A 21,981-nucleotide genomic window follows, 5' to 3' on the forward strand; every position below is an offset into this window, starting at 1 on the left:
ATTTCTCAGGTGCTGGAGCAGGATGTGGTCCTCCAGTCCATCGACCGTGCCATCGAGGCTGTGCACAACGCTGCCATGAAGAACGGGGGGAAATACAACCTGGAGCAGAGGGATGTCCTGCAGTGAGTGGGGCGGTGCTGGGGGGGAGCGGGCGGTGTGGCAGCAGGGCACGGGCTGTGCCTGGGGATAGAGATGGCCATCACCATTGTGAGTCCCCCTGCTGCAAAGGGCTGTGCCCAGAGAGCCTTCCAGTGCTTTTGCTGATAGCTGCTGGGGCTCCAGTCCACCACATCAGGTATAATGGTGCTTTGGTCCTCACACCCTCAGTGTATATAAAGGAAGCAGAAGCTGTAGGCTTAGAGGAGAAATCCAGAACCTCTCCGGCTCTTTTCTCCTCTGTGCCAGGCAGGACTTGCAGTGCTGGTTGGCCGTGTGGCACGGAGCCCTTAAAGCATTCTCAAATAATTGCTGGTGAGGAGACTTTTATTTCCTCCTCCTCTGACACCTCGCCCTCTGCACTGAGGCACGCCGCTTTAATCTCAGCTGAACGGCGATTCTAAAGTGCAGGCAATTTCTGGAGCTTGCACTGCAATATGTGACTCTCCCCTGAGGAAGAGACATTTTTCTCCTATGAAGCGATGAATAAATCATGGGCTTCGTGCAAAGCCTCTTCCTTCCTCCCCTAGAAGTGCTTCCTTAGTTGTTAATGAAACTGGCACCGGCGTTTGGCGCAATATAACCCATTCCGGCGTGCGTCACCCCGAAGCAATATATCACGTCCCCCCCCTTCCTTAAGCTTTGCTCTTCCTGATGTCATCGTTCCTTTTCAGAAAGCTGATCCATCACCGGAAGGAGACCGTGTCCCGCAAAAGCCACTCTCCCAGCCCTCAGGGGATGGTTATGACGCAGTCCTCCAGTGACCACCACCTGGACGCGGCGCGGCAGCCCAACGGCGTGTGCCGGACGGGGTACGAGCGGCACCACAGCCTGCCCAACACGGAGTTTGAGGAGGAGGATGAGGGCCCCTATCAGGTAATGGCAGCTGGGCAACTTGGCGTTCCTCCTGCAGTGAGATAATGCTGCTTGCCTTGTTTAATAAGATGCCTTTGTAGCTGAAGTCCCAGAGCAAGTGTTGTGTTGCTTGCCTGGGGCTCCGGCGGCGTGTCCCTGGGTGCAGTAAGCTGATCCTGTGCTGTGTCTGGGAAGCCTGGAACTGTCGCTCCGTCGTTCGCTCTTGGGATGACTTTTGGGATCCTTGAGGGTCCGAGGCCTTACAGTGCGAGCTGTGCTGCGGATTGAGGGACTGTTTGCTGAAGACTTTCTAAAAGAGTTGTGAGCTCCCCAGAACTCTTTGCAAAACAAGCGGGAATGGCTCTAAACCAAGACAACAGGAGGTTTAGGTTAGATGTTAGGAGGAAGTTTTTCACCCAGAGGGTGGTGACGCACTGAACAGGTTGCCCAAGGAGGCTGTGGATGCCCCATCTCTGGAGGCATTCAAGGCCAGGCTGGATGTGGCTCTGGGCAGCCTGGTCTGGTGGTTGGTGACCCTGCACATAGCAGGGGGTTGGAACTAGATGATCATTGTGGTCCTTTTCAACCCAGGCCATTCTGTGACTCTGTGATTCAAAACAACACTGATGTGAGCTGCAGAGCTTCCTCCACGTACTCAGCACTGCTTTGTTTCCCCCTTCTCAAATCTGCATTGTGATATCTTTGGTTCTTAAGTGTTTATCTGCTGTGGGTGCCAATGTTTACTGCTTAAATCACGAAGAAACAAAGACCCTGCTTTGTCTGAGTGCTTCTTGTCATGACAAATTGAAGGTAGGATGCAGGGAATATGATTTATATGTAAAAAAACAAACTGCCATAAGTGTTATACAATTCCAAGGTTACTGCGTGGCGTCGGCGAGGCTTCAGCACAGTGGCCAAGGACAAGGATGGATGCAGCAGTTGTTCAGGGAGAGTGATGTGGCCGATTATGCCGTGTGGGTACAGCTGTGTTTTGGGGCTAAAGGCTAAGCGGGGCTGAGCACAGTGATTCTTTTCTCCTATAGATGAGCACGTACGCTGTAGTTTGTCTTCATCTCCACACGATTATCTGAGATAGGCAGTGCTTATAAGGCACTGATACGCTGTCACTGCAGCACACGAGGCTACTTTTGCACGTAAAGAATTGCAAGTTCCCAGAGTGGAAAGGTAGCTCCAGCTTGTGTGGAATGCAGCAGTCCCTACAAACTCCATTTTTCTTAGTATTAGTTTTCTTCTCTGGGCATCCAAGCCAGCTCTCTTTCCGAAGGCTCCAGTTTACAGGCTCAGGAAATGGAGCACCTGAAGGCCCATTCACCACACTGATTTCCCATCTCTGTCTGGTCTGTGCTTTGGTTGCTTGCCAAAAAGGAGCAGGATGGACCGGTTGGCTGACAGAGCTGTTTCTGTCTGATGGCACCGAGGATGCAGCCAAAAAGATTCCAGCTTAGCCTTGTGCTGAAAGGGCTTGCTGAGGTTATAGCTGCTCAGCAGAGGGGTTTCCTGTATGCTTTAGAAATAGGAAATGGAGGAAACATCGCTGCTTTCTTCCACTATATCTGGTTATGCAGCTGTCTGAGAGACCTACGGAAAATTAAATTTTCTCAGCACCTCCAGAAAAGCAGAAGTCAGGGCGTGTTTTTCACTGGGTGCATTTTATGTTTGCATATCAAAACATGAGCAGAATATGAAGCACAAATTTCCTCTCGGTAGCTTTGTTCCCTGGAGGCTGAACTGGCTGAAATGCATGGAGGTGGCACCATGCTGAGTCTCTGCTCCTTCCCCACAGCGGCGCGCGATGGAAGATGCATCCTCCATTCTCTCCTCCTTCCCTTGGGGTTTTGACACTGCCCATCCTCTGCTCAAACCCACCCTGGAGCACAGGGCCGGAGAGGGGATGGTCATCTGTCACCCCCCTGTCTGGTGGTGAAATGCATTTGATGCTTCGCATTCCCCCCACAGCCTCTGGGGCTGAATTGACAGGGCTGGAGAGCTGCCTGCGTGAGGCTCTGCAGGGCTCTGCACTAACATTAGTTCTGCATCTATTAATTTAGACACGAATCTGCAATGGTTGTGTTAAACTCGTGTGGTAAATTTGGAAAGGAGAATGAAGCCCTGGAAATACTCCAGAACGTCCCAGCCCTAGCAGCCTCCAAATAATGTAGTCATGCTGCTACTCTGAACTCCTCGCCTGCCTGCTAAATCCACTGCTCCTGTAATTGTGGCTGTGCCATGCCAAGCAGCCCCAGCTCGGGTTGTTATCTGCTGCTTTGCCTTTAGCACAGCTGAGCGTGCCGTGTGTCGGAGCAGCCCTCCAGCCTTGCATTGTTCGGTCCCTCCTCATCTGCTTTGGTGCTCGCAGCTGTGCAGGCTCTTTTTGGACCAGTGTGGGTCATTTTTAAAGGGCAAGCACCTACTTTGTGGATGCCAGCCAGTTCTGGATGCACGTATCACGTAGCAGTTCATGCAGATAAGGATGGGAGATGGATTGACAATAACAGCAGGGCTCAGCCTGGGGTTTTGCAGCAGCACCTCATTGTACTCAATGGGCTAAAGGCTCTTGGGAAGGAGTGACCTGCTGTGTGACACTGAGTACACTTTTCCTCCTCATTGTTCTGGAGCCACTCAAAGTAGAGACTTCTCAGGACCCGGTCTCCATTTGTTGTGGGTTGAGCAGCACTGGGCTGTGCCACACTGCTCTCTGCCCTGCTCACAGGAAAACTTCTCTTCCAGGGCTAGAGAAACCTAGCAAATCAACAGTGTGGTGGCCCAGATGCCTCTGTAGCAGATTCCAGCTGGTCCCAGCCTGGGCTGTCGGGGACGTTCACCCATCGCCTCCTTCCTCTTCCCATTCAGAGCCGAACGGTTCTGTTGCAGGCAGCAGCTGTAGTACCCCATAAACATAGAGGCACATTGCAGGCAGCCAGCTGCTGAAACACAGCAGTCCCATGAGACCCAGAACCGTGCCTCCTGACCCGGCGCGTTGGGATATCGATGCAGTGTGCCCCTTAGTCCCCCTGTGGATTTTGCTATAGGTCATGTAGAATTGCCCAGAGGGTCTACCCTATTTTTTCCCTCCTGCGTGAGCAGGAATAGCCACGAGAGTGTGGAAAAGGCATTTACACATCGCCAGTCCTTGGCTTTGTCTTTCTGCAAGGGTATTTGTGGCTGATGTAATGGATCTCTCCAGAAGAGTGCCTAAATACGCGCTCTGTTTGCAGCCTCTGTGGAGCTATTGAGAGTAATGTGAAGCCATAGTGAGTGTGTGGGATTGCGCCGGGAAGAAAGGAGGAGTAAATGCTTGACAGGTCTACACGACATGTGCAATTAAACAAGGGCTGCTCCCCCTGTCACAGGGAGGGGATGGAGCGGGTGCGAGTCCTGCTTTGTTCTTCTAGGAAGCTGCCTATTAATAATCCGTCCTCCTGAGGAAACTTCCCAGAGCGGTGAGAGAGATGTAAGGGCAGATTTACGCACGCAAGGAAGAAGGTTTCATAACAGAATGTCTTTATTGCCTGCCTCCTTTGATTGCTGTGAAATCTCTCCTTGCAGATCCCGCCGCAGCCCCGACGCGCCGCTCCCATCACTCCCCCACCTCCAGAGAAACGCAAGAGCGCACAGATGGCCGCACCCCTGAAAAGTAAGGGCGACTTTTGGGGTGAGAAACCTTTGTGGTCCTGCCACTGCGAGGGCCCTGGCAGCCCGGCACAGCCATCCAGGTGTGGCTGGCGTCCTCCTGCCTGGGAATGCAGCTCAAGGCTTGCTGCCCGCTGGCCTGGCTTGCTTGGCCGACACAGGAGCAGTGGGGCTGTGTGTCTCCTGCAGCACGGAGGAGCTCACCCAGACAGGCAAAGGGACTTTATCGGGGCTGTGCTAAGTGCACTGCTTCACCAGGGGGAGCTCAGTGGCAGTGCTGGGACAGGGACAGGCCCAGGTCTGCTTTTGCTCCCAGTCCATCGTGCACTTTCTTCGTGCAGCGGTCAGATGAGATTTCCACCAAATCAGTTGGTCTCTGTATGAAGCAGAAATAATGCTGAGGGCACAGCTGTGTGTGCCCTGCCTACAGGGCCTCTGAGCTGAGCAGAGCAGAACCACGTGGCCAATGCAGGAGCTTCTCCACGCTCAGCACAGAGGGACTGGAGGGGAAACAAGCAGTCATGCTGCTGACTTAGTGCCAACCTGCCCACCTGCTCTCCTGTGCTCTGATGGATATGTGGTTGATGACACATGGCCCGTGTCAAACTCACCTGCGTTCCCTTGTGAGAAGTAGGGTGGATCTGTTGAGTTGTACGTAGTTGATGGAAACGTGGGGCTGGCACCAGCTCCCTTAATGATATTGAGCCATTTTCACCGTGGCAGTGGGAATTCACAAAGGTCAGTTCCCTTGAACTCATCTTCTTGATTTAATAAAACATGGTGAAGAGGAAGGGAAAAGAGGGATGCTGAACCCCCGTGGGAGGGAGGGAGCCTTTCTGCACAGCTCATGCTTGCTGTGAGAAGGAGCCCTCCTCCCAGTGGCCTTCAGAAACAAAGGGCAGTGCCTGGGGGCAGCAGGGAACTGGGGCTGGCGTTAGGATGGATTGCTCAGTGGGATACACATGGTAGGTGTTCTGCCTGGCTGTTCTGCCAGTCACTCACTTGGTGCTGGGGAAGGATGTGTAGCTCAAAGGCAAGGGGAGCTTCCTGGGGACAAGCAGTTGTATCAAAAACAAACAAAAAACCTCCCAACAAACCCAAACCAGACCCTGCGAGGCTGCAGGAATGCTTGTGCAGAGTGAAGCTGCCTTCCCTGAGAGCTGAACTCCCTGTCACATGTGCTCCACCAGAGCCACCGTCAGCTGTTCTCTCCAAGCTCTCCGTGAAGACATCCCAGCGTCTGCCCAAGTAAGTGTCGATTTTCACAGTCAGGGGAGGGCTCAGCTATGTTTCTGCCCCTACTGGGCATAGTTTGGTACAAGTATATATTAGACTGGACGCTGGGGAAGGAAAATCTTAATGTCTCTCTGGTTGGCTGTAGTGGATATTTTCCTGGGAAGGTCGCACAGCTCCAGTGGGGCACAGCTACAGTGAGGCATCGCTGGAGAAGCGTGTAGAAGTAGAGCAGAAAATGCGGTGGTTTGCGATAGGAGCGTGTGCCGGTGGGGCTGTGGGGTTGTGAGCAAATGCTCGGGAGTGCTGAGAAGGAGGAACTACAGATGTGTGTCAGCCAAATATTTCCCTGCTCTCGGTGCTGGCTGCGGTGTGCAGGCAGTGCCACAGGGAGAGGTCTGGGCAGGAGGGAGATGCTGACAGCTGCCTGTGCCAGCACGGGTCCTGCAGGCACCGGTATTCAAAGCGATGGCTCATATCCTGAGCGAAGGAAAAAGGCCCTCGCTGTGCCGTGGGGAGAAGGCTTCTTCTGTCCCTTAGTCCTGTTTCTTCCTCCCTCCCATCCCCGGTGTGAAACACTAAGCCCTTTGAAGGATATTCATCTCAATAGAGCAGTTTTCCCCCTTCTAAAGAGGTGATTGTGTGGGAATGCTCCGGAGGGAACTCGGTACAATTTTGCTTTGAGATAAGTGAGGCAGGAAGAGGAGTTAAGCTGCTCTGGTGCATGCACAATGAGCCTTTTAATGGACTGCGCTGTAGCAATTTGTTTGTTCTTTTTCCCTTTGATGCTGTTGCTAAGGCGTTTTAATTGTTCCCTTTCAGATGCCGTTGAAATTATCCCTGGGTCAGCTTCCAGTGCCTCCTCCGTGAGCACCACGTCCCTGGACACCCTGTACACCCCTTCCTCCGCCTCGGACGCCGCTCTGCCCACGGCCGCCTCCAGCCCTGCCACCACACCTCCTCCCGTCCCCAGCCGCAGCGTGCACACCACCATCACACGCAACCTGGACACCGGCCCTGCGGCCCACTCCCGCTACACGTCTTCCCCAAAGGATGGGGCCAGCAAATCCCCTCAGGCCAAACGGGCTGCCCCGGCACCGCCATCCGACGTGGGGACCCCGAGGTCCCATGCTGCAGATGGGGAGAAGACTCTGCAGGGCAAGAAAGCTGCCCCAGCGGCCCCCGCAAACCTGGAAGCGTTCAGCAATCTCTGTCTCGATGATAAGAAAGCTGCTGTGGCGGAGCCAATGCCACCGGAACCCAGTGGGCTGGTGGCGTCTGTCCCCAAGACCATAGGTGCTGAACTGATTGAGTTGGTCCGCAGGAACACCCACCTCAGCTACGAGCTGTCACGCGTGGCCATCGGTGTGGTCATCGGCCACATCCAGACCTTGGTCCCGGCAACCAGCGGCATCATGGAGCAGATCCTCATCTCCGTAGTGGAGAGTAAGGTAACGCACGTAGGGCTCTGCTGGCTGGCTGGTGCCAAGGGCCGGGGCAGTGCAGTGAGCAACACGAGTTCCCTCCTTATGTTTGCAATGGGAAGTGCAGGAAGATGCCAAAGGAAAGGTGCTGGCTGGGGGTAAACAGCTAGCTGGGGGGACGAGGGGCTCTGGGTTGTTGTTAATCCATGAGAGGTTGAATCATAGAATCATTACCGTTGGAAAGACCACAGTGCAGCCATCAGCCCGTCACCACCATACCTCACAGAGTCATTAAGGTTGGAAAGAGCACTGGGATCATCGAGTAAGGGATGCAAAGAGGTATTAAAGACCTCGAGAGGGATTTTAAAAAAATAAATAAATAAAAGGGCAAGGAGCTTGCCATCAAAGAGTGGGGAAAAACCCAGAGGGGACGTGTTGGGTGTGCAGAATGAATTAGCTCTACCTGAGCAGAAGCACGAAGGGGAAGAGGAACCGTTCCAGCTCATGGCTGTGGCAAAAAGATGGGGACGAATCGGCAGGCTTTACTCTCCTTGCTTCTTTTTTCCCTGATGGCACTGCCCACGGGTTGTGAAAGCTCATGGAGAGCCATTGTGGCGGTGTAAAATCAGACAGAAATCAATAGTGACTTTTTCAAGAGGTGTTTTCTGTTTGGAGTGCTGCAAATAGAAGCTATAGAAAATGGAGCCTTAGCAGTGTGCGCCATTTAATAAAAGCACCTTGTATAGTAAGGCATTGTATAAACCTGTTTTTCTGATGCTGTGCTACACGTACTCTGTGTAGATTCAGAATGCCACTGCAGACTCTACACCTGCAGGTGTTTTTTCCTCTCTTGGCTGTGGAGCACCCAAAGCCTCCATTGCTTGGCTTGGTCCTTCCTCAAAACGACGAGAACTGCTTTTCCACAGGGCTGTTCTTCTGTCATCCTACAACACCCTCCTCAGCTCTATTTGCTGCTTTTTCTTTACAGCCACCAAAGAGTAGAGTGTTATTTTTCATCCACTGGAGGAGGGGGATTATCATGACCTTGTTCTAAACCTCGTAGCAAATGATCACGTGCTCCTCCTTCCTCTCCTACAGGCACACAAGCGGGGAAATAAAGGAATGCTTCCTGCAGCAGTTGTTAAAATAGCAGAGTGCATCTGGGTGGCCTCTGCCTTAGTTGGAGACACGATGAATTTCAGCTCCCACTGCTTAGACACAGCCCCAAGGTGTGCATTTCATGGCGACACCTGAGATTGCGTTCCATCGCTAATGGCACGAATATAACCAACCATTCCGAGGCATTTGAATATGAAATCTATGGCATTCAAATTGTAGCTGGAATCGTAACCTAGTTAAATGTCTCACTGAGCAGTGTCCTGTGAGCAATCGTCAGTTCTCAGTTTGTGGCCATGACCCAATGGTTCATCGCTTCCCTCCTCACTAACCACGCAGTGTGTGCGCGACTCAGCAGGAACGTTGAGCTGTTTCGGGCAGACGTCCCAGCTCCGACTCATTGCAGAGAAGTTCTGTTCTCTGTTATTAGGATCTTGGGCAAGGGTGGGATCTTATTTTCATCTTTAACACCAGTCCTCAGGATGCGGGAAGCATAATTCCGCAGGAGTCATTTTGTCACGCTGCCGATAGCACCTCACCTGGCACCAGGCTCTGGGGTCCCTACTGGTGTTGGAGACCAGCTCTGCCAGTTGGACACTCTGCCAGTTCCAGGGGCTGCTGTGTGTCATTGCAGCTGGTTGGCTTCGCGAGCACCGTGTGATGGTACAGGTTATTACTGCAGACTCTGTGTTGTTTGATCTACCAAACCATTCCATCGTCTCGGGGGTTCCCGTGCAGGATTGTTGCTGAGTTGTCTGTTGTAGGTCAAGGGCATTTTGTCTGTAATGTGTAACTTCTGAAATCCCCCTGCACCCCAACCCATGCAGATATGTGCTTGTTGCTTCTTCTGCACGTTATTTCAAGGTTGTTTTCCGTAGGTGAGGTATCGCCCTTGATTAAAACTTTGCTCCGGTTATAGCAGATATTATACCTGTTTCAACCTCTTGTACTGCAGTCTTTAATTAGTTGTGTCCTTCCTGCTCCCGTTCCAGTCTTAATTTGAAGTCAGATCACTGGTTTACTGAATCAATCCCAGAATCCATTACCTTGCTCTTATTCCCAGTGCTCTCTGAAGGTGGAAGCGCCGTGCCGTTTCCTTTTAATTCACACTGCTCCTCATCTACCAGGTGCCTGCCTGAACGTGGGCTTCTAGGAGGGAGAGAAGGGCCTTTTGCTGGGACGCATCGCACCTTCTCTTCCACTTTGTTCTTGAGTTTGGCTGTGCTTAAAGGAGGAATGGCTTTAACGAGCCACAAATGCTTCTCTGGGGTTTGTCTTTCCTCCAAGGGAGCCTTTGTCCCTTTGCTTGCCCGGGATAATGGCAGTCAGCGGAGTGAGCACTCTCAGAGCTGACTCATTTGGCTGTACCCCGTAGCGAGATATTGAAAGAAGTGTGAGTGTAGAAGGGGGAGGAATGCATTCGTGCTTTGACTGTACGTTAATTGCTGGGGGAGCAGCCCTCGTGCTGTCCCAGCCCCAGCCTTGCAGCTCTCTGCTTGGCCATCCGCAGCTTCCCATGGCAGCACGCAGGCAGGGTCTGCTGTTAAAGCTGAACTGCTCCTTCCTTCCTTCCTTATCTGCTCGGCAAACGTTATGTAATGAGCAGCCCCGACAAGAACGCTTCTTTAATTATATAATTGAACCACTGAATCAAGGTCTTAATTAGTTCACACCCCAAATACCACAAAGCAAATTACTAGCAATCCTGGCTCTAATAAAGCAGATTAAACGTCGCAGTTAATAAACTCGGAGCCGTTCTCCCCAGAAGGCCGTGGGGTTCCCGACGTGCAGAAGGTGCGCACCCCTTTGCTTGGCAGTCACAGTGTGGCTGTGCCAATCGTGCCCTGGCTGTGCTGCTCCATGTCAGTGCTACAGTTCTGTGATGCAGAAAAGACTTGGGTACAAGTCTTGTTCCCATGGCTTCGGGAGCGTTGGCGTGGCTTTAGGTACTGGCAGGCTGTAAGCAAAAAGGGGTGCAGCTTGTTTGAGTGAGGCTTCTTGGGTTCTTTAGCATCCTCAGAAGGCAGCCAGAGCTCCAGCAGGGCGGTGACAGCTTGGATTTAAAGGCTTTGACCGTGCACCAGTCCTGGCACCTATTTTTGAGGGCAGGAGTCCAACGTGATTCATTCACTGCACTAGCTGTGCAAGGAAAGGAGGGGGAGTAGAGGCCCAACAAGTATGAAAGCTGAAATAATGGCTGTGTCTTTGCTGCCAGCTCTTGACTGAATGAGGTCAGCTGCGCTCCTCAGTCAAAGACCGCACGGAGCAACGGCCAGCTGCCAGGACCCCAGTAACCACTGCTCTGCTGCCCTGCAGGACCTGAGCTCGGGGCTGCCCTCAGGACAGATCTGTCACGACGAGCAGCGGTTGGAGGTGATCTTCGCAGACCTGGCCCGGCACAAGGATGATGCTCAGCAGCGCAGCTGGGCGCTCTATGAGGATGAGAACGTTATCTGCTGCTACCTGGAGGAGCTGCTTCGCATCCTGGTGAGCCAGCTCCTCTGCTGTAGGCTCGGCTCAGCACTCCGGCACTGGTGAAGTTCCTTTTATCTGGCTGCCTCTGTCCTTGTGTTGCCATCAGACTTGCTGTTGCAGGGAGTGGAGGTTTCCTGTGTATCCCTTACTGCTTGTGGGAAGGCTGTGTGATCCTTCTGCTCCACCTTACAAAGCTCTTAAGGAGTTACAGAAGTGTCACTTACAGTTGCTGTGGTATTTCCCTATTACAGGAGAATAGAAAACCTCACTTTTGAACAGGTATAAAACATCTCGGCGTATTTGTATATATGAGTGTATATATACATTGTGGTGGTGAGAAATACTGTCCCAGCACTCTCTGGCATGTACAGGTCTGTCTGTACAGGGAACACAATGACATGGGAGCTGTCATCTGGTGCAGTAACACGCTCTGCTACAGGTGCCATCACTGTCTTTGTTGTGCCCCTGTTTGATGCTCTTTATCAGTTCTAACATAAGCAGAGCTGATTTACTTTTTGTAGAGTAAATGCCATTGTCTCTTTAACTCAACACACGACTTCCCTTCTTGCTGTGAGGTCTGCAGGGCAAGGCAGGGGTGGATTGGTGCAACCATTTCCTCCTGATTTAGTGGGAGGGAGTGGTGGGAGGTGCAATACTTCTCACTATGGGAAAACTGGAACTGCTCTATGTAAGATGCTCACGCTGAGATACTGCTCAGGTCATGGCTTTTGAGGTGCTTTCAGCCTAAGACGTGCTGTATGGCAGAGCTTTGGTGCAGAAACCTCCATTGTGGCAGTTCTTGAACTGTTTCTGTTCTGGCTTCAGTTTCTTTGAGAGACGGTTGGGCTGTGGCTGCTGAAGCCAACGAGCAGCTGGCCTCCATGGAGCTCTCTGCAGCAGCCACCTTACTGCTATCATGCAGCACTGGGCTCACCTGTCCATTCCTGCTTCCAGACAGATGCAGACCCAGAAGTTTGCAAGAAGATGTGCAAGAAGAATGAATTTGAATCCATCCTGTCCCTCGTGGCATATTATCAGATGGTAAGGTGGCAGCATGTATTGCGTTTCTCTTCTTTTTGAGGTTTCCCTGAAGGTGCAAAAGGGCAAGTTTGTGTGATGAATATACGTTACGTGTTCCCCCTGGGTAGGGCAGTTCTGTGAACACGATGGAGTTGTGTAACATGCCTCTTTTGAGTGCTTGGAATTGCCACGTTATGCATACAAGCTGTATGGAAGAGCAGAGAATGCTACAGACTGAAGCAGCAGCTAGCAGTGTGAAGGGGAAAGCTTGCTGCTTTTGATAGCTCCATTGAGGAACAGAATCAGCATCTATAATATATAGAGGAAGAATTTCTGAGGATGCCTTGGATAAGCTGACAGGCTGGGACTGCTCCTCTTTTAATTGATGCACTCCTGTGCATTAGTAAATAGCTTTGCTCGGGAAAGTAGGTTGTGAGTAGAAGCCTTGGGAGGGAGGAAGAAAATCAGTATTCAGAGGAAGAAGTGGAAGTTTTGTCTTCAATGCCTATGCAGTGTTGCTTTGCTCTGCTTCTTCCTGGACCTGGCTGTTGTAGGATGCTGCTGGGGCTGGAGGCTTTCCCCCATCCTGCCCGAGTCCCCAGCTACAGCACAGCAAGCCTCGCTGCATTCAGCTTTCTGTGGGCATTTCTGTGTCTGAACCCGGAGCTGGGTGCTGTGGTGTATCTGAGAGCAGCGGGCAGCAGGCCACAACCTGCACCAGCCCAGTTCTGAATGGCATCTGGGAAGGACTCCTGTGACACTGCTGACAAGGCAGTAGGGCTGCTGGGGTTACTGTTAATTCTAGGAGGGTCTGCAGCTGTCCCAGCAGCAGGAGCTTCTCCCACGTATGTCTGTCACCGTAGAGTGAGCCCTTATCCGGGGCATGATTTGATCTCATACGCTGTTGTTGCAGGAACACAGGGTGCCTCTGAGGCTGCTGCTGCTGAAGTGCTTTGGAGCCATGTGCAACCTGGATGCTGCCATCATCTCCACGCTTGTAAACTCCGTGCTGCCGATGGAGCTGGCGCGGGACATGCAGACTCACACGCAAGGTGCGCTGGGGCCGCTGTGCTGGGGTCACTGGGGACATCTTCCCATGAGATGGATTACAGCAGCCAGTCAGTGCTTGACTGCTCTGTGTGCTCTGGGGACGTGGATGCCTGTTTTTACAGTTACTCGGGTTATTACAGCTATAAATGGGGAGAGGATGTTTCAGTCCAGTGGTGCGAGGCCCTCCAGTTCTTGAACGTGCCATTAGTGATCTGTGTCATTGCTTGGAGAGGTCTTAAAGCACGTTTTGGGCTGTTCCAGTTGGCTTCGTGATGCTGACAGGAGGCACCTACAGATCTCTGCAGCCCCTTACTGGCAGTTTTTCTGTGCGTTCTATACCAGCTCTTGGAGGTGTTTCTTGGTGATGGACGAGATGTGTGTTGCATCAGAGGAAATCATCCCCTCTCTCCGTACAAGGAGGGCTGGTCGTGCTGTTAATGGAGCTGCAGAGCTGCCACAGCCCTGCTTTCCTTAGCTCTTTGCCTTCCATACCCAGGCTTTGTCGTCACATTCCTCCTACTTTGTGCTCCTACTCCCTGTGTTAGGATGACCTCTCCCTGCTGTTAGCAGGAACGTCCTTCCTGCCCTTTGGGCCTGATGTGTTCAATATCTTCTTCCCAAGCAGATACTGGAAGTGCGTTGTTTTGTTCTAAATGCAGCTCACAACTGCAGTAGCTGTTGACTGACCACCTGGATGAAGTCAGAATGTGTATGTTTGGAGTCTTGCTGCCTGTCCCCCGATTGCAGTCTGTATAATGCTGGTTTGCTGTGGGCGTTGTGGAGCCTTGGAGAAGTGTAATTTGGTGATAAAACTGTAGGATGTTTCTGCTCAGAACAGGGGCTGCCACATCTGTAGCTTGTGAGACAAGCAAATGGCCAAGAAGACCACCGTGGGTGTACATAATAGGTATCCCTGTCCCCAGCATGCTGCTGCAGCCTGTGTTGAACATCTGTGCTGCAGACGGGAGCAACGGGGCTGATCTGGTGCCTGGATAGGGCTGTGGGTTGGGAGCCAAGCCTGCTCTGGAAGGCTTTGTGGTCACATTTGCTTTGCATTGTGGGCATTTCATAAGTGGGGGGTGACTGGAAAGCACCGAGGGCAGCACAATGCACATTGGGTTAGCGTGGAAAGGGACTGAGATCATTATGCCTATGTTGGCTTAGCTTTCTCTTTGTGTTACCGCAGCATATCAATTATATGCAGTGAGCCTGTCACACCGTTGGTGTTTTTTCCTGGGTATGCGTGAGAAGCCTCTTCTCTAGGCAGAAGCTTTTCTGCCTGAGAAGCAAATAATACTTGGTTACGGAACTGTGACTGTGCATCTCTGACAACATTATTCCTGATTTTTGGGCTGCCAAAAATAAACTTTGTTATGCATCCGTCACTAATTCATAAAGATTGTCTCCAGGTAAAGGTTTTCTGTGCCCCGCTGAAGCTGGTTTCAGTCTTCTGCTCTGTTCTGCAAGCTGCCCTCATGCAGGCAGGGTGGGCTGATCCAGGTTCTCAGAGCTGCTTGCTATGCCCCACCTGGTCACTGCATTGCTGTCCTGGGCCCTTTCCAGGGGCTGCTTCATCCCAGGCAGCACAGCTAACTCTGCCTGTGGAGCATCAGGCTCTGACATAGGGGACTTCTGCACATTTTTGCTGATCTCCATGTGGCATTTCTGCTGAATCGGACCATCTCTCTGCAAGTTTTAGACTCTGCTTTGGGCACCCAGAAGCATCCCAGCTGAAGTGGGTGGAAAGTGGCTCTGCTGCATCCCCCGGACTTCCAACCTGCAGCTGTGATGTCTCTTTTTTCCTTCATTTTTTCTCAAGTGAGATGCTTTTTGCCCTCTGTGCTGCAACACTCAGGCAGTACAGTTTAAGGGTTAAAGGCTGCTCTTCCTTTTGCTTACAGGAGCCTCCCAAAGTCATGTCCTGATGCTGTGCTGCCCTCCTCACACTAAGCTTGTAGCAGGCACTTGCAAGCATTCCATCTGTGCAGCGTGCAGTCCTCCTGGCCTTCACAGCAGGGCTACAGAGAGGTAACCATCCTTGACCCAGACATGTCTGTCCTTCAGAGGTGGCTTAGGGCATCAGTAATTCCCTCCTGCCATCCTGGTGCTTACTGCTTCATGTCCCACTGCCAAATGGCAAGCAGTGCCTTGCATGAAAACACGACCTTCAGCACTGGAACGACTTGAGTTTATTTTGGTACTAGGAGCTGGGGAATAGCAGCTGATCCATGACATGCCATGCACTAGCTAATCCCTTCAGTGGATGGCGGGGGCCATAGCGATTGGTGCCAGCACAAAGCCACTGGGGACCACTGCACAGCTCCACGGGATCCCTCCCGGCTCGTTACTGAGGAACAGTTGAGGCTGAAGCTCTGTGCCTGGATGCTGGGTGCCTTTGATGAGAAGGAGCTTTACCCTGGGGCTGAGGCAGGCGTGTTGGCTGCTGGCCAGTTCTGCTGCCAGATGCTTGGGTCTTATTGCTTCTGGATGGCCACTTCTCTCTGATGCGGCTGGCCTACACATCTATCAGCATTAGAAGAGCTTATAATAAGGCACAGCGAGGCAGAATTAGCCAGAACAATTCCAAAGAAAACAGACGGGGATAATCCACTCTGTAATTGTGACTTTCTCCCCTGTTGCAGCTCAGTGTACGTGCAAGTCAGCTGCCAGGCTCTCTTTACTTGAGTTGTAGACAGCTGTGTCTGCTCCCTGCGCCCTGGCTTTGCCCTGCTGTGTTTGGCGGTGGAGAGCAAGGTCTTTGGTGGCCTCTGAGAAATCCCTGTCAGACAGAATAGCAGCCCTCCTACCAGTGCTGAGGGAACACGGGCTGGTGAGCAAACAGCCACATCTCTTCTGTCCTTCATGGCCGCTTGAGTGACACCTACCAGTCTGATGTCACCGAAGTCCCTCTGCTTCAGGAGAGCTTTCTGAATGCTCTTTATTCACTTGCTGCCACTGGTGCTGCTCTGAAAGGAAAAAAAAAACCCATGCTTTGGCTGGCAATGACTCTGTTTTTCAGGATGATGCAAACACGTCGGGGAATGCAGCCTTGGCTGAGCCTTACTGCAGCAGGAGCGCTCCGAACACTTGCAGAGCGTGTGCTGAGTGTGTGCACCAGGTTAACCCAGCTCTGCTCCAGGTTCAGCGTTCAGACTGTTGAGCAACCTCCCATCCAGCATCCATAGCAGTGGAGCCTGCAGTCGGCTGCCCCAAATGGACATCAGTTCATGGCAGATGGGGCAGGGACGTGTGTAACCACCCTCCTCCCCCATCTCACGTCTAATTCATCTCTTCCTCTATGTTTGTTACGACAGCACGTTCAGTGCTGCCTTCTGGTTCTCAGATCGTTGTTTATTGCTCCTCACGCAACAAGAGAAGTTTTGTTTGTGAAAGCACTGTTAAGGACACAGGAACAGCAGCTCCCCATATCTACCTTCTGCCTCACCCTGCCTCTGATAAGCAGCTCCAGGCGCCTGGGATGGAGAAGTGAAGAGGTCGTGTAATGAGCAGTTAGGAAGACAGCACAGCCAGACGTGGGACGTGCCCATAGTGGCTGGGTGGTGTGCCTGGAAGCACCTCTGCCCGTCAGCTCTGGCTGTGCAGGTGCCTGTTGCTGCTGTCAGATCCTCTTTCTATTACAGCAAGCTTTGGTCTCACTGACACCTTATAGCTGGGAGCTCCTTAGGTAAGAATGAATTAGATGGAAGTTAGTGTCCTCCCTCTCCGTTTAACAGGAGCAGACAGCGGTTTCCAGCTTTCTTTCTTTGCTGCCACATTGTCTGGGCTGCTCTCATACAAACTCCTAATCTTGTTAATGCATAGTATCTCTAGCTGGGCCCCAAATGATACGTTTTCACTGAAGTGTTTGCTATTCCAAAGCTCGGGCCTCTTGTGGAGCTCTGACAAAGTCTGCACGCTCTTTGTTTATAGAGCCTCTGCTGATGGAGATGGATTCTCAGGGTTATTGGGCTGAAATGATTCTTTAGCATTTCTTCCCTTGTGCTAAGAGTAAATCTGCAAGCTGCCAATTGCTGCGAGTCCCTTAGCCAACTCCAGGAGCATTAGGGATGATGAAGGCACCAGCCTGAGCGGTCAAAATCAAATAGAGCTCGCCAGTGCTTAGAAATGGATTGATTGGTGCACAGAGAGGTCTTTCTGGGTTGGAGGGGGGACTGGAACCAGGGAAGCATCATACATGGGGGGACCTTTTTCTTCAGCCTCACTGCTCTGGACAAAGGCCGCGTTTTATTATCCCACAGATCATATTCTGCTACTTCTGTTTCCCTGCAAATATCTACTGAGGTGTATCTGTTAATTAACATTCAGGGAAGGCACCGGCTGTGGAATATTCACTGGGAGCTGCTGCCAGCACAAATGGTGCTGGACCGGCGGGCTGCGGGGTGTGTTGGTGGTGGAGGTGTGCGTGTCCCGGGCAGTGGGCAGAGGCACAGCCCAAGCAGGGGTCTGGTGGTCTCCCCAGAGACTTTCCATCCCTCCAGGCAGAGCTGAGGTAGCAGAAGTGGAGCAGAGCAGAGGTGGTAACGAGCGGCGCAGCGCTCCGGGGGCGGCGGTGGTTGGAACAGGAGGCGCTTGGAGGTGGCCAGATGGATGCTTTTTCTGGGTTCGGTAATTGCATAACTATGGGCTGTGTCCTGGGACTGTGCAGGGGAGGCTTTTCACTATTCATGTGGAGTTTGCCCACATTAAGTGGAGGGGGAAAAAAAGAAAAGAGAGCTGCGTGATGATTATTTTTGAATTACTTTAGAAATGCATGGTGCAGAAGGCGTGTGCTTAAACAGGAAAACACCCGGATAGTTCAGTAAATACAGGAACAAAGAGCAGTGCAATCAGCTTGAGATGTCTGTATTTAATATGTGGTTTGCCAGCTGAGGGTGCTGCACCACACCCTCAGAAGAATCAGCAGCAGAACCTCTGGGTTTCTCTTGCAGATCATCAGAAGATGTGCTACTCTGCCCTGGTGCTGGCAATGATATTCTCCATGGGGGAGCCCCTTCCATACCATCATTATGGTAAGAGCAGCCTGTGTGTGCGTCTGAGCTGGTCGTGGGACACCTGGGGGATGGAGCTTTTATGGGGACAGCTTGGGGCAATGTCAGCAAGGTGACATCAGGGTCTCCTTTTCACCACTGGAGTCTCCCTGCTGGAAGCACTGAGCAGAGATGCCAGGTTTTCAGGTAGAGCGGCACAAATCTGGCTTGGAGCAGAAGCATTCTGCCATGCTGCAGAAGAGGCAGTTTGCCCAGCGCTGTGGCTCAGCAGCACACTAGTCCAAACACTTTGTTGTACTGGTGCCCTGCACTACAGCACTCACCTCTTACATCTGCCTCAAACACATTATTTCTGATGCTCGGATTGCTCCATGAATGTCCACTAAATCCATCAGCTGCGTAACGGGGCCTCTCCCTGCTCTCCCCTGTTAGAAGGTGGCACAGCCCTGTGAATTTCAAGTTCTTCATGCGAGTGGAGATGCTTAAGAGTATTGCAGTCAAGAGGGAAGTGCAGACGGTGCTCCAGCTCTGCCCATTCTACCCTTTCTTTCATTTCAACCTTCAGCTAGGAAGTGCTCTCTGCATGCTTCTTCCCCAGCCGTGTTGTGTTCTCAATGCTTGGGAAGCTCTGGCTTCAGTTTTCCTAGAAATGCAATGAAGACTTTTATAATTATCTCCTCAGCAGCTTCACCTTAACACTCCAATAAGCACGTCCAAGGTTTAAGCTGGTGCAGCAGGGACTGAGGAGTGAGTCTCCACATCTCCTGCTTTTCTCTCCTCGTATAACCCTGGCAATTATTTCCAGCAGGTGGACTTATTTGCATGAGCTCCTGAGCTTTCCTAATAGCTAAATTGAAGAATGGGTTATTACTAATGATCTGGATGATTACCCTTTTTTTTTTTTTCTCAAATAGATGGATTAGACCAGTGGTCAAGAATACAAATCTCTTCCTACCTGAAGCCTTCATTGGTGGCAGTGGTGCTGGAACAGCAGCTGGAGCGGAATTTGGCATTCTATTTACTCAAATAATAAGTTAAAAAAAAAAAAAAAAGCCAGTGGGAAATGAACATTCAGCATTTGTGTGAACTGTGGGTAATTCTGAGGCACTTGTCTCACGCACAAAGCCATTTGTTAATTTCCTGCTGGCTAACACTGGTACTCTAGTAGTGGCTTTAAGCCTAGAGGCACAGAGCAGTGGCTCGCGGGGTCCCTGTTGCTTGGTGTACTTTCCCGATGATGTAAGTGCCATCTTTATCCTCCTGCAGAACATCTCAACTCTCAGTTTGTGCAGTTCCTGCTGGATGTGATTGAAGACGGGCTGCCCTCGGACACCACCGACCAACTCCCTGACCTATTCATCAACGTCCTCCTGGCCTTCAATCTCCACATTCCAGGTCAGTTTGGTGCTGGTCTGCCTCGGCAGGATAAAAGTGGTCTGGAGCAGTGAGGGGATTCTGGAGCAGAATCTCATTGGGACTTGATGGCGTTGCGATAACCCGTGCAGCTCTCTCAGCCTCTGGCAGCACGCTGTGTTTCTACTTCTATCTGTTCAAATACTGTAAAAAACTCTAGAGGGAAAATCAACCTGAGAGCCCATGTCCAACCAGCTGACCCTCTGGAGCACAGCAGCCATGAAGTCCAGTGGATTACTGTCTATACATGCAAGCTGGCTGGATCGAAGCAACTGCTGGCCTGCAGGACACGTGTATGGCTAACTTGTAGGCACAGCTAATTTGGAAGGGAGCATGCTTTGGTGGGCATTTCTTGGTTTCTGTCCACAAAGAAAGCTTTTTGCTTTATGAAGGTCTTTACAAACCTTCAGCTTACCGGGCTGCACTTCTTGAACCCTACTCAATGCTCACACGTTGAGATTATTATCCCTAGCCTGAGCTGCACTCTCTCCTGCTTTCCCTCACTGTCAATCCTCCCTCCTCCGCTGAGCTCCTTAACAGACAAAGCCTGTGATCCCCACAGAAGGGCGTTTGCCCGTTCCCCGTGGGGCTGACTGGGAGCTTCAAAGCTTGTGGTTGGAGAACTGGGAAGCAGTGCCAGGTCCTGCCACTTGTTAACCCTGAGTGAGTTTGCAAAATCTCCTGTTGCTCCAATTGTATTTAATTATTTACTGCTGTTCTGCTTCATGACCTTATCCATGGCTTTGTGGAGAAAGGGGAGGATAAAACAGCAGGACATGTCTAGTAATGTACTTATTATGAGTTGTACTTCATTAAAATTTGTGTGAAAGTTTCTAATTTCACGTGAAAGTTGATTGCACAGAGGCTGATTAAGTATAGTCTCTGCTGCTTTCATTCATTACGCTTTTGCACAGTTACCCATAGAGTTCATGGATGCATTAATTGGGCAATAATGTGTGACAGGCAGTGTGTTTCTGGGGGATCATTGCCTACCTGGGGTGTAGCTGAGAGCAGTGATTTGTTCTCTGATGCTAAGAACCTGTTAACTGATGCTCAGGTTGCTTATCAGTGGATTGACTTGTTATTCCTCTGCCTGCAAGATTCATTTGTCCTGCATTGCAGCAGTGCAGTGTCGATTAAAAAACTCTGCTAAAACACGTTCTGTTCATAGACTCATAGACAGGCTTAGGTTGGAGGGGACCTTAAAGATCTTCCAGTTCCAACCCCTGCCGTGGACGGGGTTGCCGACCACAAGATCTGTTGCCTAGGGCCCCATCCAGCCTGGCCTTGAGTGCCCCCAGGGGTGAAACCCTGAAAGCTTTGGTAGCCCTGACGGGTTGGTTCCCTGCAGTTCCCTGGAACGATGCTGTGAAGTGGGAGCCCTGTGCTGCTTTCCTTTTCTGTTTTGTTACTGTTGTCTTCAGCAAACAAAGGGATGTGCTGAGCGGGTTTCTTCCCTAGTTCCAGAGCACAGCGTGATCATGACGACAATAAGCAAGCACTCCAACGTCAAGACTTTCACCGAGAAGCTGCTGCTGCTGCTGAACAGGGGAGGTGAGTGCAGCACTGTCACCTGCCTGGCAGGGGGTGCAGCTGCTGGGAGTGGTGCTTGCTAAGAGCTGGGGCTGCCGGCTCAGGCTGATGTGCCACTCAGAATGAAGCTTCCCATTTCGGACTGGCCAGCAGAGGGTTAGCTTTCTGCCTGCTCCAGGCGTGGAGTGAAATCTGCTGTATGCACAGAGCTTGTGCACGGCAGATTGTTAGAAAGCTGGAGAGCACTGCAGGCGGAGCAGTGCCAGGTATTTCTGCCCGCGCTGCATGCCACTATTGTGCTTTCTAATACCTTCTGGAGCACAGGGGCTTTGCAGCTTGAGATTTGTTTTGTTGATTTGCTGGTAAATAACTCACCCTGTGATGCTCGCAGCTCGTCTTACTCAGGCTTCAGTTCTCCTTGGGGTCACAAATCAGTTTCCACACTATACCAGCTTGAGGGCAGCCTGCATTTCAGTGCTTCTCTGTCTGGCCCTGTCCAAAAGCCTTTGTTTAGCTTTTTCCATACGAGATTCCCTAAAAGGATTTCCTTACTTTGAGGAGGAGGAGAACCACAACCAAAGAAAGATGCCTCTCTTGTGCCCACCTCCTGCAGTCCCCGTGGCCCCTTCTGTGGTCCACGTTTAGATAGAAAACAGGGTACAGTGGGTAATTTAAACTTGGAGGTGCTTCTTTTCTTGCTTCCAGAACAGTCCTAGCCTGGTCTCCATGGTGAAAGCTTATTTCTGATGCAGGCTCTGGTGGGCTTTTCAGAGGGGTCATTGGACCAGACTTAATAAACCAGGGAGAAAATGAGTGGTGGCTGTTGAGCAAGGAGGGGAGGCACTGAGAGGTAATGTGCTAACGAGCTTTCACCTGGGATGTTAGGTGAAACATAAACAGTGATTAATGCTAATGCTAATGAGTTTGGTCTCAGCTTGGTGCCCTGCAGAGCTGCCATCCTGATTACACAGCTTTGTGCAAGGCACTAGGGACTGCTGGCATGAAAGCTAGCCGTGGGCAGGGAGCAACTGGCTGAGGTGGGGGCA

The 21,981-nt window shown here is 51.5% G+C and overlaps 1 protein-coding gene across 4 annotated transcripts in view; it reads left to right on the plus strand.

Moving 5' to 3' along the window:
- Positions 1-21,981, plus strand: part of NCKIPSD (NCK interacting protein with SH3 domain) — a 35,129-nt gene that overhangs the window by 10,751 nt on the left and 2,397 nt on the right. For 2 of the 4 annotated variants that reach the window (XM_001233773.7, XM_040646393.2), the window contains exons 2-11: positions 10-122; positions 831-1,032; positions 4,579-4,666; positions 6,718-7,346; positions 10,752-10,922; positions 11,865-11,951; positions 12,844-12,982; positions 17,930-18,010; positions 19,256-19,384; positions 20,864-20,956. In XM_001233773.7, coding sequence (XP_001233774.4) covers positions 10-122; positions 831-1,032; positions 4,579-4,666; positions 6,718-7,346; positions 10,752-10,922; positions 11,865-11,951; positions 12,844-12,982; positions 17,930-18,010; positions 19,256-19,384; positions 20,864-20,956 — 1,732 coding nt within the window. Of the gene's footprint in view, positions 1-9; positions 123-830; positions 1,033-4,578; positions 4,667-6,717; positions 7,347-10,751; positions 10,923-11,864; positions 11,952-12,843; positions 12,983-14,881; positions 15,009-15,999; positions 17,607-17,929; positions 18,011-18,903; positions 19,055-19,255; positions 19,385-20,863; positions 20,957-21,981 lie in introns of those variants that run through there. The other 2 variants (XR_005839214.2, XR_005839213.2) reach the window with 2 other exon arrangements.

The sequence above is a fragment of the Gallus gallus genome, chromosome 12 (assembly GCF_016699485.2).
Source record: "Gallus gallus isolate bGalGal1 chromosome 12, bGalGal1.mat.broiler.GRCg7b, whole genome shotgun sequence".
Lineage (NCBI taxonomy): Eukaryota > Metazoa > Chordata > Aves > Galliformes > Phasianidae > Gallus > Gallus gallus.